Source organism: Etheostoma spectabile, chromosome 20 (genome assembly GCF_008692095.1).
Source record: "Etheostoma spectabile isolate EspeVRDwgs_2016 chromosome 20, UIUC_Espe_1.0, whole genome shotgun sequence".
In the NCBI taxonomy this organism is placed as follows: Eukaryota; Metazoa; Chordata; class Actinopteri; order Perciformes; family Percidae; genus Etheostoma; species Etheostoma spectabile.
The window spans coordinates 17,011,123-17,029,175 of record NC_045752.1 but is presented as its reverse complement, the minus strand read 5'-3'; the positions used below and the strand labels follow the sequence as shown (position 1 = coordinate 17,029,175).

Sequence of the window (18,053 nt, the reverse complement as noted above, 5' to 3'; positions counted from 1 at the left end):
AACTTGTGTCGCTCAGTCAGCCTTTGTTTGGCAAATGTATTGTTCTTTAAATGCAGTAAATTACTGTTTACACAATTGTGCATTGGATTGAATTGATGTTTATTACAGAGTCAATTTCACCTAATTTATTGTTCAAGATTCAAAATCCTTTATTAATCCCACAATGGGCAAATTCACACTTAGAAGATTTTGTCTAGGATTTTCAGCTTGTCATTTGCAAGATACTTTTCATTCAGTGATTTAGTGGATATGAAACAATTTTTTTGCAGTGTTCCTAACGGGCAGTAAAGCTACCGCGCACACTTCCTCAGTTTTACCAGGAATGCTGAAAATGAAAAAGACAATGAGCATTTATTTACAACAAACCAACACTGTTAGACTGGGACTAGAAATGTGGAAATATCTACCTGTGTGGCTCATTTGTTCCGGATGAGGTCTGGCAATGTAGGGAATGCACCCAAAGGCAGGGTGTTTCTCTTTGGTCATCTCTTCTGAAATATGACAGTAAAACATCAACTAAAGGAAATGATTGAAAATACGATCAGATGTGACAAAAAGTCACCTGTGTCAGCCTCAACCGATATCCCATCCTCCCTCTGATCTTCATCCAGGATCGGTGATTTTCTGGCGCAGTATCTCCCGTCCTTCTGGAGGGCCGGAGCCACCACCCAATCTCGCATTGGAACCTCGATGATGCGTTCACACAGCAAAGGGAGAGCCAAACATCGAAGCCCTTCAAGTAGGTCAATGACCTGCGTTATACTGGGTTACAGAAAGGGAAAGTCTGAGTGTAAAGTGAAAATGTAGTACACACTGGTGAACACCATGAATGTGTCAGGATGTTGAGCAGGATAAATATCTTCATCTTTAGTTTTCTGTACTGTTTTATTTTGCCTTACATTTGCACTATTTAGAATGTATTACTGTATTATATATATTTCTTGTCCTTTATAGTATACTTGTGTCCTTATTGCCCTGTGGGTCAGAGAGAAACATTTTTAATTGCTCTGTATGTCTGGCACAAATTGCAGAATTGACAATAAAGCTGACTTGACGAGTTAGTTTAGTATTGTGACACTAATTATGCATAATATTTTGTTTTTGTTCAGCCTTAATTATGTTTGTTTTACTTAGTATAATGCACTCAAGGCAATCCAAATTTCACACAAATACTGAAAACAGTTGGAAACAGCGAGCCTGGATCTATTTGAAGGTTGAAAAATATCTTACCCACACCTCTTAAGTTCACTAATTAACACGTAGCCTGTTTAATTGGAAGTGTTTTGTAGTTAAAGGTGTGTTACTGAGGGTTATGTGCCGGACAATTCCTTGGTGTTGGCATTGATGCTAGAAAATTGTGTGACAGAAGGTGAGGACGCTTCCCAGTTGTTTTCACTGTGTCCTTTATTGTTTCTGTTGGGTCTTTAAAAAGTGTGTGTGTGTGTGTGTGATGTTGTTTATTCTTTTCTGCTTATGTGTGACTGGTTGGCTACAAAATTGAATTGACATTTTGGGATGAATAAAGTTGTTTGAATTGAATCTCAAGTCTCATGCCTAAACCTAACCAACCGTTCAACCAATCAGAGGTCATGCCTTCACCTGTCCCTCCAGACCATCCATTCTAGCATCAACCATTCCTTGGCTGGGAGCTCGGAGCGGTAACTTTTTGGAATCTTGCCGTCACCGTGATGTTGCCAGGCAACCAGTGGAGACCACAACTTGTCATTTTTAAACGGAAATGAGATATTTCATGTTAGTGGATTTTATAGGCGCTGGTAACCAGGCTTCGTTTCGGACAGACTTGGGCTAGCTGTTTCCCCATGTTTTCAGTCTTTGTGCTAAGCTAACCATCTGCTGGCTGTAGCTTGATATTGAGTTGACGTGAGAGTGGTATCATAGCCTCGCTCCGTCCTACTACGTACTCCTGCTCAATTTCCATTTTCCTTTAGTACTACATCTGGGTTTGCTGTATGTTTCCTGGGCCAAATCTTTGACGGCCCAATCAGCGAACAGAGGGAGTGGCTGAGGACGATGACGTGAGGTTGTGCCCTAGTTTGACTTGTAGTTCCGTATTGGCTGTGCAAGCAAAGCCATATCCCTAAATGTCGCACTATTCCTTCACAGTATAAAACCACTGCACTTTTTCAGAAATCAATGTATGCAACCTCATTCACTCTAGCCTCTGGTCTTAGGTCTGATTTGAAAGGAGACGGTGAAACACTGGAGATACACACTTGGCGAGGTAGACAGCACATACAGCTCCGGGGTGCAGACGTGGAATCACAGTGGGTAAAACCAGGTGAGGGTTGATCAGGTCAAGAGCCACCTGGAACAGACAGAATCCATGCACTGAATGATATAATCAGGTGTGGCTGTATTGTTCCATCTCATCGGTCTCAGTTTACAAATTGGTCTGTTAAACCAGACACTGACCGCATGGAATCCCTGAGCACCGAGGAGCAAGGAAGCCGTGCAGAGGTCAGAGTTGTGAAACTGGACGTTGTCGGGCCACTCCTCCCCTCGCCGCAGACTCCATGATGTCCTCCAGCGCTTGTAGTTGAGCACAGCTCTCCGGTGGTGGTCCTCCCTGACCTCCACACTCAGCACGCTGCCCCTACAGCCAACTGGTAAAATCAAAAATGTCACTTGTGTTAACTTCCTCAGACATTTCATTTTAGCATGCAGGAATACACAACATACAGCATTGCATAATTTGCTAAAAAACATGTTAACCTGTTTGAATTTTTGTGACATTTTAGTCACCTCAGCCACTTTCCTTCTTTACATGAATAACTAAAATATTTTGTGATTGATGAAACTAATATGTAGTGGTTCTAGGGCTGGGCGATATGAAGAAAATCAAATATCACATCAGTATTTTTGACCAAATAGTTCAATATCAATATTTTGACGAGTATGAAGGGTTGACAGTTGGCGCTATCACAAAATATCACAATGAGATTTGAGGTAAATAATCATCAGTAATGTGGTTATAATGATAAAGTGGGTAAAATCAGATAATAGAACAGCTAGAACTGTCTAGAAAAAAAGTTTAGAAAACGAATTTGAAAGGAAGACCGTCAAAGTGAGACAGTGACAGTTTGTGGGTGCAGACCTGCTCTGGACAGGAACAGAGACATGGCCCCAGACCCAGAGCCCGACTCCAACACACAGTCTCCCTCTGTGACATCCATCATCATTAGCATAGCACCTGCATCCTGGGAAAAGAGAAAGAGACAAAACACATTATCTGTAAGAAGAACAGATGATCGACACCATTCTGAGACACTCTGAAACTGGAATGCTGTGGGACTACCACAAACACAAATACTGTACCTTAGGGTAGGCGATGGCTGGCCCTCTCTTCATATACAGCACATAATCCTCCAGACTGGCCCGACGTACGAGGATGAGAACCCCCCTGCTTGTCTTCAGGAAGCAACCTGCAGGCTGCCCGACTATGTCGTCGTGCTGGATAGTCCCCCAGCTGCTCTGCAGACGTGTCCCTGTCTGAAGCTCGAACATCTTCCTAAACTCCACTCGTCCCTTCTTGCGATACTCGGCGACAAGCAGCTCCCCGAACGCAAGTAAGCTCTCCCCAGGAAGAGTGGGTGAACTCAAACTTTTGTCCTCATGAAATGCTTCGTTAAACTGGGTGTCTGAAGCGTTTGTCTCCCTAGACGCAACTGATGCATGATGGGTCTCTGAATCAGCCTCTTTAGGAATTGTTTCATGTCCACTTACGTCTTGTGAGCCCAATTCCTGGATGATTGGGACTTCTTCAGGGTCCTGATGGTTCTGCTCCCTCAGTTTCATCCCATCGGGGCTCAGGGTGTCCTGGGGCAGCAGGTTACTGAGCCTCTCCAGGGGGGACAGGGGTCGCCTCCTTCTGGACAGCAGCGCTTGCCTAAAGGTCAGCTGGGTGGCTGAGGAGTCTGCGTTGTCTCCCTTATCCTCATTACATTTCACAGAAGCAGTTGAAAAAGTTCTTGTCTCCTTCGCATATTTCAGGAGAATGCCCATGCTACTGAGATGTCTTTGACTGGATGTGCTAATTCTCACCAGTCTGTGCATAAACAGGAGTCCAGTAAAGGGCATTTGCACAGCCATTACTTTAGATTATAGCATATTATATAAACAAATAAAGTTAAGTTTCCTGAGATCCCAAATAATTAAAAGAAGATGACAAAAAGAATGACAGATGTAGTTGATAACTATAATATAAATCCCTACGAAATAAGCAACTCAAAGTGGATATAACAGTAAACCTGGTTGAAAGTACCCTTACTCCATTCACAGTGTAACAACTAATAATTCGCTCGTCTTCATTTCTCCACAGCGCGGCTGTATTTACAGAGCAAGGAGGAGCTCACCGTGCTATCCACAACATAAGTTAGGCTATTCATGGGGAAAACACACGTGAGGAACGTCATAATTGCGCGACAGGTGTAGTGATTCAATAGTACCAGCAGAGGGCGATATTAGAACTATTAATTTGTTTTTGATATGTATGCCTCATCCAAGCTCAAATAGGCATTGCAATGTGGAACTCGGCAGTCTTAACACTCTCACTGCTTTTAGTTTTCTGTCCTATAACCGGATCATGGCCCGCTATTTGGAATACTGAAGCCACAGAACAACAACCTCGGATAGTTCGGTCAAATGTGTGACACACACTTCATGAAACTGCCTAGTTTTAGAGAATCGATGTAGTAACGGCTAACGTCACATTGGACAGTACCAATTTCAAAGTCTAGCTGGAACAATCATAATATTTTTGAAATGGAAATTGTGGCTTTCTTTTGAAGAAATTCGATTTACGACATTGTGAATTGTATACACATTTATTGTGGTCTACTTTCATCACCTTATTTGCTTTGGTGATGTGAAATGCAAATAGCTACAATAGTAGCTCGGTTTAATTTGGTTTATTTGCAGTAGAGAGAACTTCATTTGTTGTTGATGCTTTCAGATGCTGTGCTCAAGAATTCGTAATTATAGCCAATATCCAACAAAATGCTACAAAGGTAAAACAAATATTTTTGTATTTTGTATTGATATACTTAATTGGAATACTCGAGTTAGAAGTAAATGTTTCCACAACATCACACAAGACAGGGGGAAGGAGATGGGTATTTGAAAAGACAAATTGGGAGACAATTTAGATGGAAAGTGATATTCCTAAATCAGATTGATTTTAACATGGACATTTGAGAAACATTTGATTATATAACAAAATAAGACATAGGCCTATTATGCTAAAACATTTAAGTAGGTAGGGACTGAATAAGTGGTTGGAAAGAATGACGAATAATAATATATAGTTATTCTGATAAAGACTGAGGCAGTAATGCAATGTTGATGTCAAGTTGTCTGCCGTACTCGAGGAAGAAGCAGCTATGGCTGTTACGAGGAGCCTTGAAGGCAGCGAGTCAAACCTGCTCGTTGTCTCTGGCAGCAGCCAATGGGAGGGCCGTGCTCCTGACGTGCTAACGCGCATGTCTTCTGAGGTCCACACGTGGTTGGTGTAAACCACGCACGCAGACGCAACCAGCGGCTCAGAAATGGCGGCCGATGTTGGGAGCGCTACGCTGCAGCTACCCTGCGTTTTTTCACCAAAATCACGACAGTACTTAGCATTGTGTGCCCAGGATGGCAGACTTCGCATTTGGAACACAGATAGTAAAACACTTCAACAAGAATATGTGCCTTCAGCCCATTTGAGTGCCACTTGTATCTGCATAGCATGGGGACCATGCCGGACAGTCAAGGTACGTGAGGCTGCTTTGGAATTCCCTGCTGTTAGCTTCAGTAGCTAGTGAGGCCCGAGCAAGCTCTTGTGGTGTTTCCTATAGAAGTGCACACAACATAACAGAAAAGTGTCCCTGTTATTTCTTTTAAAGGAACTGACAAAGAAGGGTTGAAACCGTATGCTATGTGTTAATGCTGACGCTTTCATGTGACAAAGGCTTGGTTAGAAGGGAAGCCACGTTAGCAGCTAGCTAGCTTTCAACAGCTGCGCAGGACGCACATGTTAGTCCCACATGGTAGTGTAGAAAACTTGTCTTTATGACAATGTCTTTATTTGGTATTTAAGGGAGAACTAACTCTAGTGAATACATATCACAGCCACATTAGTCCGACCAATAATTTCTCAGTCTATTTAGAAAGCTAGTTGTGCAAATAAACACGTTATTTAAGTTAGCATTAGCACACCAAAGCTTCAGAAGCGTGTGCCACCATTACACTTTGGAGTGGGGAAGTTCTAAAAGTTTTATCTTAGTGTCTCTCACGTTACTGTCACTTTGTTTGCCAAACTTTTGACAGTAGTCAATGTGTTTAGTTTAAGGCAGAAATTTAAACTTTGAATCGTAATTAGGCTTTCCAGGAAATGTGTTTATTGTGTGCATTATATTTTATATTAGTAGTGTCTACTAATTAATAGTAGGTTGTTGTAATAGAAGTAAGCTAATTTTTAAAATCTCAATTATTAGCAGCCCGTCAAAGACAGCATTTGCCTTATTAGCTGTCAATGTGCTAAATGTGTAATGGCAAACTGGTCAGTGATGCATTAGACTTTATACATTTTTTATAAAGGTAGTATTACTATGGTACTAATACAGAAAGAGCCTCCCGACTAAACCACACATGTATCATATTTGTATTATTCATAATGTTTAGGTAGGTTTACATAAACAATGTGCTCTGTTTCAGGAGGGGCCTCAGAGGAAGAAGAGGAAATCAGAGGCAGGGCAGGTGGAGGAGAAGGCAGACCTGTTGGCGATGGGCACAGCAGCGGGCAGTGTGCTCATCTACAGTACAGCAAAGGGAGCACTGCACTGTACTCTGGTGAGTCTGACACTTTACACACTCACATCCTGCTGGTATGCTACATCCTATAAAAAGGGAAATAAAATGCAAGATGCAACCCACAATGTAATTTTTTAGACTCTGAAAGGTTATTTCAAATATTTCCCAAAATGTTATCTTGGTATGTGCAAAACCTGTAACCTGGAAATTAATTTGTGTGTAAAAAAAACATGCTTTTGTCAAAGTGATTTTTTTTTTTTTTTTAATAACCGCATAATTTGTTTCATGCTAACTATCATTTTCTGTCTCTGCCAGGATGGAGGGCATAGTGGAGGAGTGAATTGTGTCCAGTGGCACCCTGAAGACAGTTTATTATACAGTGGCTCAGATGATACAAACATTATAGAGTGGGACCTGCAGACAGGAAAGGCACGAAGGTCAGTATCTAGTTTTCAACAAACAATGTTAAAATAATGTCGGAGTTCCTCTTGATAGGGGAAGGAGACGTCTGTTCAGAACTGACTAAACCAAAACACTATTGATGTGTTGAGGTTAAAATCTAAATGGGATGTTAAATTTATAAGAAAATGACATATCCCATCCAGAGGAAGCTGCAGTCCCTGGTACAGTGCCAGATGAAGGCAAATTAGTGGTGTGTTTTAAGTTTATCACAATTTATATAGTGTCTCAAACGGTGAGGGTGGTCTTAAGAAGAACATTGGGCCTCATGCATGAAACGTGCAGTACAGTAGTGGAGCGTCCTGTCCATATACTGAAAATATCACAATTTATATTACTGTTAGTGTCTCAAACGGTGAGGATGGTCTTAAGAAGAACATTGGGCCTCATGCATGAAACGTGTAGTACAGATGTGAGCTTAAGTTGTGTGTACAAACAATTAAGGAAAATTAAGGGCAACCATCAAAAGTTGTGTACTTCTATCTTGTTCTTGGGTTAGATCAAAATGTAAGTGCTCTGGAGCACTTATAAGCAAATACACCCTAAAGCCAATTAGCATTTTGTGCTGTGAAATATATATTTTTCTAATCAATGTAGTTTATGAAAACAAAAAATAAAAATATTATTTAGTCATTTATCCATTTAATCATTTAAAAAAGTTAACAATAGATGTCCAGGTGGAAGCCTAAATGAAATGCACATACATTCCTCCTGAGGAATATTTGTAAATCGTGATCTGTAGTTTCTACTGCTCAACTAGAGATGCTCGTCTTACCTTCTCTGCACTCCTTATGATTCAGTTTAAGATTCTCACTCTCACGTGCAGGTCATTGCAGAGTCAGTCAACTGCATATGTGGCTGACCTACTGCAACTCTTTATCAGCTTGCCCCCTAAGGTCCAATATGTCCAGTCTCCTGTTCCTCGCACCCAGCTTAGGATCCATGGAGACTGTTCTTTTGAGTCCACCAAGACTCTGGAGTATGGACATGTGCTCACTCAGTAGTGGAGCGTCCTGTCCATATACTGAAAAGCCAGCAGCAGAATTCTTTACACACCTGAAAAAGTGTGCAATATAACCATGGCCCGCTGTGTTCTGCACAATATTGCAATGCACCATGATTTAGATTCTGTGTGACCTGACCATAGAAGCAGCGTTAAAACTTGACAGAGACCATTTAGCTTTAACATTTAAGCAGATCCCCTTTTTGCTTTGTGAAACGACCTCATTCCATTCTCATGGCAGATACAAAGTTATTGTATTTATTAGGTAAAAATTCTTTCTCTGCAGAAGTTTTTCTTATGTCTGAGTATACGGTTACCTGTCAAATGTCAGTGGTTTTCACTCCGCACATCAGTCTGCTGTTCTAATATGGCTTTATTTGGGTGTTTCTCTATGCTAATTCCAAATGGTAATGTATTTAAATGCAATTCATCATCATACTCAGGTGGGTATGTAGAGACTAGGCTCTTAGTGCACGTTTTATGAATCCCACCTTGGACGGTCTGCTCTTTTTGCTCGTTTTTCTCAAAACTAATATTGCTAATGTTTCTCAAGACATTAGTGGAGGCACTCTTAATATTAGCCAAGGCAAATTCCCCCACTATAATAGTGGAGAAATGTTTTTAAACTACTCCACCAATCAGACATTTGTGTATATCTGTTGATAAAGAGAGATAATTGTCTGGAGTTGTTTTCTAACAGGAAGTGGTAGACCTCTGTTCATCCCAAGTTTAAGTGCAGTTCTCAACCAATATTAGGACTCTGGAAGACAAAACAGCATTATTCTTGATTTTTGTATAGTTCCGTAAGGGAAAGTGGGTGAAAATCATTCGAAGAAAATAACTGACTGGCTGTGCGTTTTCATTAAGTAACTTCTGCAAAATTTGGTTCCATATGTTATTGATTGAGTTAGCTTAATCTTTCTCACAGGGATATCTGGTTTGAAAAAAAAAGCATCCGCGACATGTATATTAATGGCTTTGAATAACTACTAACTTTTCTACTGATGCTCAATCTGTTTTCATTGTCCTTATTGCTGTAAACCTTCAGCTACTTTCATGCTGTCAAACCATCGCCTCTGAAAGAAATGTTTGCAGTTGGCCCAATTAGAGTACCTCTCTGTATTTCATCATAAACACTTTTTTTACGTTTTAGTAGAGGCTCAGTCAGTGTGCACTATCATGAGTCGTAATGTCACCATTAGTCCTCACTTGATGCTTTCCAAAAGCCCATTTGTGGTCCACAAAATGGTTTGTAGAGTGGTGAGCGTTGTATATTTCTTACTGCTATCAGGTGAAGTGCACTAGTAAATAATATGCAGTTGAATGTAGCAGTGAAGTTTCAGGCTCTTCACTTAAATGTAAAAAAGAAAAACGCTGTGATGGAAAACACAATAGACAAAGTGCTACTTGTATCATGCAACGGAGAGCTAAGCCGGTGTTTAAGTGATGTCAACAACAGAAGAAATGGTATTCCATAAAAATGCATAAACGCATGCACCAACAGTTGTCATTGTCTCTTTTTCTCTTAAGTAAGTGGAAGGCGGACCGTGCAGCTGTGACCAGTTTGTGTGTGAGCCCTGATGGCAAACTGCTGCTCTCAGCTGGTCAGATAATCAAGATGTGGGACTTGGACACCAAGGAGGTTTACAGGGTAAGTAGAATATATGCACGTGAAAATGTCTGATCCCTGTCTAGTTGAAGAAAAACAATTATTATTATGAGCTAGTTTAACATAGGTCTAGTGTTTGCAGCATGATTCAACTATTCTTTGTCTTTATTCCCTCTACAGAAGTTTACAGGCCATTCCACGGCTGTGACGACCCTGCGCTTTGCCACCACTCGACCTCCCGACAGCAATGGTCTTTATTTCCTATCTGGTGCTGCACATGAACGACTGCTCAGTGTTTGGTGAGTGCACACGTAAAAGCCAGAGCCCGTTTCCGGTAGTTGTGATGCTGTGTCGTTAGACGTCATTTGAAATATATGGCTGTTGTCTGGCTTTGATTGCCATGCTTATTTTTATGTAGCTGACCTGAAGTTGTGTCACTGCAGGCAAGTGCGAGAAGATGGAAAGGACAAGAATTCAGTGGTTTCCTTCACACTGACGGACGAGCCAAAACACATTGACCTTGTTACATCCAACAGCAAGGAAGAGGTCAGAGTGGACCAAAGTCTGAATAATTTAATTTGACAGACGTCTTAATGTATACTTGGAGTTTGTTTAAGGAACATGCCATCCATACACATACCCTTCTCATCTCCGTGCGTGTCGTAACTCTCTGATGCACCCACTTATTGGGAGCAGTAGGCTAGACGCCGGTTACCTCCTGCATCTGTGGTGAGCTAGGCAAGCTGTGGGGGCATCAGACAGAGTTACGACACACACAGAGATGAGAATGGTATGTATCAACTTGTCTAACTCCGGGGGAAACAGTGAATAAGCTAAAGTCTCAATAAGTAGGCGTGTTCCTTTTTAACGATCACATTTACTAGGATAGAGCATAAGATAAGCACTTGCTTCAGGCCCTGCTAAAGTGTTTCTCCCAGTGGAATAATTATGTTGGAGCTATACAGACACATTGTTTTATGTAACCTTTTTACAGTATGCTAACGCTTATTTGTCTTACACAGGCGGTGAGACTGGCAGTGGTGTGTAAGGATGGACAGCTGCATCTCTTTGAACACTTTTTAAATGGGTAAGCCCTTAAAACACTGTACTATGCAACATATAGCCGTGTAAGATAACAGTTTGAAGCACCTAGGATAAGTAATTAGATTTTGACAATAGTACATTTTGTATTTCACTCGTGGTTCACTTGTTCTCTCTTCAGAGTGTGTCTATACCCAAAACCAAACGTTTGAGTTAAACAAAGCGAGCATCTCAACTTAAAGGTTGATTGCTCTATTGTTACGCTCACCTCATTGACCTCAACTCATTTGCTCTGTTAAAACAAGTGTATTTTTAAGATACAGTGCACCCCAATGCAGGCTGAAAGTAATTTTTATATTTATTTGCTAGTTCACATTTGGTGTGTTTGCCCCCTACTGGCTGATAGGGACATTGCACTGCCAACAGCTGGCTTGGATCAAATTTGTGTTGAATAATAAATCTCATCTTACACATCTCCCCACAGACCCTGTAAGAAGCCGTTTTCACCCTTGTGTACGGTGCAGATGTCAGACACAAAGGACTCCCCAGCACCGATCCCACTGCTGGCTGCTTCCCTTAGACCCGATACACGGTCTGTGCTGCTGGCCTACGGCAACCACCTACAGCCTGTGATGGAGAAAGTAGTAAGTACACAGGATACTGCAAAATTGCATGGGTTTTTCACCTAGGGCTTCTAGTTTATGGAGAAATCACAATTATTTGGGTAAATATTGAAATTAATATTTATTCATTCATTCAATAGTCATGAATAGTTAACTTGATTACTCATTGACTTTTGGAAAGATATTGCATTTATTGAACTTCAACTGTGAAAAACCCTCAAACTGTCAAATTTCCCTTAATACTTCTGTTGAACTTTCAGAATTCCACTTCAGAACAGAAGAAACTAATAAGTTTACATGCAAAATGTATATGCAAAATGATTGTTTTGTGATAGATTGATTGCACAGCTCTAACTTCACCACTTAGATTAGACCACTACGAAGATTAGCCTGAATAACCATGTTTGGTACAACTTGTTTGATAGTTCTTCTTCTCATATCTCCTTGATACAGTATTTCATTATCCTGATTGTCTGTTCTTATACTATATAAGCAACAGGATAACAAACATCCTGCATTTTCCAGGATGTCAGACTTGTATTCCTCATGTTAGATAATAATTAATGAATACTAGCTCACATAATGATGAATCTCTACCGATCAGTTTGTACTCTTTTCAGTTTTTAGCCTAAAGACAACACATGCAGAGATATAAGTTTGGCATCTTTATCAGCCTTTAAAATCCTGTGTTTACCAAACTCTTGATTTACCTGCTGCTTACGTGCTCCTTCGTCGTATCTGTACAGGAGATCAACACAACAGAGAGACATGTCTGTTTGAGCCGGGATGTTCAGACCAGCTTGTCCCTTTTCTTGGAGACCACCGTTTCCAAGGTAACACTCAAGTCTTACTTTTTGTAATATGTGTCAAGAAGCCTGATTTAGCCGGAGAATGTTCTCCAGACTCTTTATGGTCTTATTTGCAATGGTCTTACATGTGGGCTATAACTGGCTGAAGATGAGAACCTGAGATTTTGTTTTGTGTTCCAGGTCAAAACACCTATTGTCAACGCCAAGAGCAGAGTCTTGGTCCCAGGGCTTCCTGGTCACCAAGCCCCCATCAAGGGAACCTCGCAGGGATCAGAGAAGAGGAAAAAAGACACAGACACCAAAGAGGTGGGTTCAGTGTTCATGATGATGCACCACACACTGGCTCACTGCACCTTTGTTTTTCACTTTGATGGAATTGGCTCATACTCTTAAAAACCTAATGAACCCAATATGTCAGATAGATGTTCTTAGTAGACATTTGGTCAGAAAGATGCTGGTTTAACTGTAAGAGCTGTTAGCTTGGTGACAATGTATGTCTGCATTAATTCACTTAGTTGATTTTACAGTAGTTGAAGACATCTTCCTTCATTCATTTACTTGATTTATTAATTGATTTGAGAAACTGTTTATTGTACTGGAGAAAACCTAAAATGCAATACACACCACATTCTAAATATTCTAGTTATACAGAACAAAATCTGAGTTATTCAAGTATAAGAACATGTTAAGCATAGTGTTGTATTGCCATTTGGCTTTCTGACTAGTTTTCTGTGATGTGGTATTAGTATTAAACCTGGGTAGGATGGAAACATTTAGTTCGTGAACAGATATTTGCCAATTCCTGTTTCCCTGAACTAACTCTGCTCTCCTGTAGATGTCAATAGCGGAGCGACTAGGTGAAATCGATCTCTCTACAGTCTCCACCGAGAAGGGGGCTCCTAAAGGGATGGCCTCTTTACAAACAGACAATTTTGCCGTTCTGCTGGTGCAGGGCCTGGAGAGCAACGATGCCAACATCCTAAATGTAAGTGTTTCTCCCAGAGTCTGAGCTCTGAAATAAAACATTCCGTTAGATATATGAAAAACCCAAGACAATTTTCTACATTTGTTTTGCTCAGACATTCAACTTATTAACCATTCAGAAGGTTATAAAGACATACTACCAGCCAAAGTTGGATAAAACTCAATCCCTGAAAGACATCTTTCATAACATTTTGAAACTTTAATGTAAATGTAAATGTGCTGTATTTATATAGCGCTTTTCCAGTCTTAACAACTGCTCAAAGCGCTTTTACATCTACAGGAAACACCATTCACACACATTCATACACTGTGGCCGGGGCTGCCGTACAAGGTGCCACCTGCTCATCAGATAAACATTCATACTCATTCACACTCCGAATAAGCTTAAACCTATTAAAAGCTTTTACAATTGGCAATGTTGACCTGATTGTCCTGGATATTCGGCTCATCTCACATGAGCCTCCACTTTAAATTTGTCAAATCCTAATTACAAAAACTTTCTCCCACAGAAAGTTTTTCAGACTCGTAAAGAGATGGTGATAAAGAAAACGGTTGCTCGGTTACCCCTCCCTGCTGTTTTACCTTTGGTGGAAGAGGTGAGTCAATTTTCTGTGCAGTTTTCAATGCATGGGACATGTCAGAAGTTTATTCTTTTGTAACCTGCCAAAATCTTCTGTCACTGTTTTAACTCTTTCCAATGATTTACTGCAGTTTTTAATCTGCCCTTTATCTCCTTTCCCCTAGATCACAAATAGACTTCAGGGGCACCCTTTTACGTAAGTTGACGTTTGACAGATCAACTGCAGGCATTTAGTTGGCTTCAGTTGACATAAACATTAAACATAAGTCACTAATGCATACAGTGATGTATTTGCTGCTGCTTTTACTTTCCATTATAAACACAATGAGCCCCATCATGTGGATATACGTATACAATCAGGCAGTTGTGGTTCCCACTTGACAGCATATTTATTTGTTCCTTCCTGCAGGGCAGTTTTAATGGTACGGTGGCTCAAGGCTGTGCTCATGCACCACACATCATACCTGGCATCGGTGAGTTCACTTAACTTCCTGTACTGCTGATATGAAGCCCCCTCACAGTTTGTTGCTGCTTGTTTGACCTGTACTCTAATGCCTTCTGTTCAGATGCACGAATTCCATGGTCCCCTAAGCACAGCACATGGCAGTTTATACAAACAAACACATGGCATCCTTCTGTGCATATTTCCTCTCTTGGTCTACGTTCATATTTAATCTTATTTAGATCTACGGCCATTACCGCCACCACACAGCAGAGATAACGCGATTGCTTCTGATATCTCCCTAACCAGCAGCTGAATATCCATTAACTTTGCACATTTATGACGAAAGATGAGAAAACATTGGTTTTTGGGGTCCCTGTGACCTTTACCATAGCACATAAATTTTTTGATTTTCAAATGATTTATTTCCTGAACTGCTAGGTCATACAAACAGCCTATTTACTGTTCAGGTTGATCTTAACAAGAGAAAACAACTGTTTGGTTTTTACTTATACTTAAACTATTGTCTTCCACTTACAATTTATAAATGTAAGTTAAATTCGACTGGCTATCCTGATGCATACACTATGGGAAAGCAATAGTTAATAATGAGGGAGGTGAGACCTTGGCAGTGGCCTGCCTCATTTATGACAGTGTGATTTTGATTGTGTGTTTTCTGTTGCAGAAATGTTTTTACCTCTGATTAATCTGTGTATCCTAACAGCTGCCTGACCTGGTTACCCAGCTGGGAGTACTTTATCACATGATTGAGAGCAGAGTGAAGATGTTCCACAAGCTAACAAAGCTGCATGGAAAACTGTATCTCTTAATGACACAGGTAGGTGACACCATGTACAGACAAAAGCTAGTTTAACCTGAGCCAGGCCGCACAAAAACAATAGCAAGCTCATCCATGTTTTTTTACGCACTGATATCAAATCGGTACTATGTCAGTATGTGGAATGACAATATGGCATTAGAACATTCTAAGACATTCACTAGTACAATGGATTTCAGTCTTATAATGGGGACAAACAGAGGGGTTTGAATATTAAGCATTTAATTTTGTTGAAATTAAGAAATTTTAGAAGTTGGTGCCTTCTAGACCGAGAAAAGCCAGAAAATGTATTTTTGGTTCATGTGGATGAAAGACAACAACTCCCAGAATGCACTTGTTTTGCTTCCCTAGGAATCCACTCCCAAGCCATGCCTGCCAGTTACAGGCAGTGAGGCATTCAACTCAATTGTTTTATTGTCATTTCAACCATGTGCACAAAATGTTTCACTGTGGCTCAAGTGATGTTACACATTTACAATATGTAAAAACATTATATAAAAAAACGACATACAAAACAGGCTACATTTAATGCACACACATTATAGGCTCGGTAAAGTTCAGCTAACTCATTGGTAGCATTAGCGCTTGGTGGGCTGTAATCACTGAGTATAAACACAGCCGTGAATGTGCATGAAATATAGAATGGTCGGCATCTAACATTCACAAACTCCACCAGCAGTTAGCAGTAGTTGGGTAAAAGCACCCCATAGCACCTAGCTGGAACTCCTGCACTTGTAGTCCACAGCCTCTTGGCAAAAATGCCTCCGATGGCGCTAAATGATGATTTTTTTGCGTCATCTGAGGCTTTTTTCCAGACCCACAAAACATAGAAATCTAGTCTCAGGGACAGAAGGGAGGGATGCTCTGCCATTTGAAATCCCTCCCGGGGTTCTATTGATACAAAGCTTAATGCAAATCGTTGAAATATCCCTTTTGACATATAGCTATAGATTTATTAAACAAACCACTGTAACTAACACTGTTTGCCCTGAGGGAATATGTACAAAGTGGCGTTGTCTCATATGATATGTATGATTAACAAACAGGACAATTAACACTATCCCTGGTACGCATTCTTGACTAGCTACTCAAGATTTATTTTTTAATTTAACTTTGAAATACTAAATACATTTGACTGGTATTTATATTGAACAGTCTGTCCTATTAGGACAATTGCCGAAAATGCAAAGTTGATACTGGTGACGAAAAGTGTTACCACGTTGTATTGGATGGAGCGATCTGTTTCTGAAACTGGACAGAAAGTCTTACAAACAGGTTTTAGCTTTTTCCCTGACATCAGCATCACAATATATTCAAACAAAGATGCATCTGCAGATTTTGCAAGGACAAGGACCTACGGGGACGATTATCATTTCCCAAAATGCAAAGTTGACAGCTTCTGACCTTGTGGAGAGAGTAGTAGACGAGCGTTCTGCTTATGAACACAGACTTGCTTCCCTGTAGGCTCAGACTGGCTGTGTTCTTGATATCATCCACACAGGGATTTCAGATCTGGATGTATATTGTCCCGATGCAATTTCTGAATCCCCATCCTGCTGCGTAAAACTGCTGCGTAAAACTAGAGCGCTTCGTGAATGTGATGCGTCATACTGACAACAAATCTCAGAATCTTTCATTTGCCCCTGTTAAGTCAACGTTGTTTGCATCTCTGACATGGAAGTGGCTTCACAGACTGCACATCGGCGCTTTTGCTCCATTTCTTACACACCCAATCCAATGAAGGTGCCACATGAATGCAGAGCCCCTAATTGGATCAGGTATGCAACAGGGATAAAGAGAGCCTGTGGGCTTTGAGGACTGAGCTGATGAACAAAAGCGTAGGCAGACAAGATCTTGCTGAAACACTTTTAAATACTACAACATTCAACAGTGAGATTTTTATGGCTATTTTATTTATTTGTAAAACAAGACATGGCTCTGTGTTGTATCACATTCTCTTCTGTGTTCAGATGCATTTAATTTAATTAAAGTGACTTGTCGATAAAAATGGTAGCTTACCTATCTTTCCTTTTAACACTAGGTGGCGACAAGTGACAGCAGCAACACAGTTACAGATGTTGACCACACAGCTAAGCTGGTGTATGAAGAAGGTACGTGTTTGTTTGTCTTGTTGTGTATCTCATGTTCAGTCTTTTGTTTCCCAGCTGCCAGCTTTAAAACCTTCCTACTTGGTAGAATTACAATTTCTTAGGCCCTTGAAATCTCATGTATAATCCCAGTTTGGGTCAATCTACTGGTCCCAGTGATGTTTCAATCTGGTGAGCAGTGACTTGCAGCTAACCGAAATAAAAAGATTAAATCTTATTATTTGGGTCTCTAACTCATCAGTTGTACATTTCTGTTGAGTGATTGACTAGTGTGATCCCTTAACGCCACTGCAGTGCAACAGGTCCCACTGATGCTCTCTTGAAATGTCTGCCCTGCCAGACTAGTGGTTTCTGATTGTTTTGACTGGCATTCATTCATTTTGTCAATTCACCTTGAGTCATTCAGTACTCTTCATGAAGACTGAACTGAATAGGTTAAGATTTATGGAGCCAATGTTGCCCACCATGCAGCTGCTCTTGGTGATGCACCACACGCAAACATGTCTCCTGTTGCCTGGCAACCTGACCGGCAGCGTTCAGATCCTCCCCTTGGAGCGGCATAACAAGGCCTCGTTTTGTTCTCTCTCATTTCTCATTACCGTACTGTATAAGATGCTTTATTGAACCACGTCAAAAATCGGCTTTCATGAAATAATTAACTTTGAGTTGCAATACCCCTGTCAGTGGTCTGTGATGTAAAGGTCTGTTTAAAAAAGAAAAGGAAAAAAAAAAAATGTTCATAAAGGG

At 40.6% G+C, this 18,053-nt stretch overlaps 2 protein-coding genes across 6 annotated transcripts in view; one reads left to right on the top strand and one right to left on the bottom strand.

Moving 5' to 3' along the window:
• Positions 1-11: 11 nt before the first annotated feature.
• On the bottom strand, positions 12-4,398 carry trmt61b (tRNA methyltransferase 61B). Of its 3 annotated transcripts, none has more exons than XR_004326867.1 (7): positions 3,337-4,398; positions 3,116-3,218; positions 2,434-2,624; positions 2,235-2,326; positions 563-733; positions 408-491; positions 12-325 (listed from the first exon to the last, which is right to left on the bottom strand). XR_004326867.1 is itself a non-coding variant. In XM_032499892.1 (7 exons), exons 1-7 carry the CDS (start codon positions 4,108-4,110, stop codon positions 291-293), a joined length of 1,476 nt encoding a protein of 491 aa, XP_032355783.1. In that variant the 5' UTR covers positions 4,111-4,397; the 3' UTR covers positions 12-290. The 3 variants fall into 3 exon arrangements, 2 of the variants coding, with proteins under 2 accessions (XP_032355783.1, XP_032355782.1); XM_032499892.1 differs by having other exon boundaries at positions 408-488; positions 563-762; positions 3,337-4,397; XM_032499891.1 differs by having other exon boundaries at positions 563-762; positions 3,337-4,396.
• A 1,102-nt stretch (positions 4,399-5,500) lies between these two features.
• The window catches only part of wdr43 (WD repeat domain 43), a 30,609-nt gene continuing 18,056 nt past the window's right edge, over positions 5,501-18,053 (top strand). For all 3 annotated transcript variants that reach the window (XR_004326866.1, XM_032499890.1, XM_032499889.1), the window contains exons 1-16: positions 5,501-5,771; positions 6,715-6,849; positions 7,126-7,247; positions 9,803-9,923; positions 10,062-10,180; positions 10,325-10,427; positions 10,904-10,968; positions 11,407-11,566; positions 12,292-12,378; positions 12,535-12,660; positions 13,190-13,339; positions 13,848-13,934; positions 14,083-14,114; positions 14,328-14,391; positions 15,085-15,198; positions 17,240-17,309. Coding sequence is in view for 2 of the 3 variants with exons in the window: in XM_032499890.1 (XP_032355781.1) it covers positions 5,565-5,771; positions 6,715-6,849; positions 7,126-7,247; positions 9,803-9,923; positions 10,062-10,180; positions 10,325-10,427; positions 10,904-10,968; positions 11,407-11,566; positions 12,292-12,378; positions 12,535-12,660; positions 13,190-13,339; positions 13,848-13,934; positions 14,083-14,114; positions 14,328-14,391; positions 15,085-15,198; positions 17,240-17,309 (1,762 nt within the window). In the remaining variant the exon portion in view is untranslated. The remainder of the gene's footprint in view (positions 5,772-6,714; positions 6,850-7,125; positions 7,248-9,802; positions 9,924-10,061; positions 10,181-10,324; positions 10,428-10,903; positions 10,969-11,406; positions 11,567-12,291; positions 12,379-12,534; positions 12,661-13,189; positions 13,340-13,847; positions 13,935-14,082; positions 14,115-14,327; positions 14,392-15,084; positions 15,199-17,239; positions 17,310-18,053) is intronic.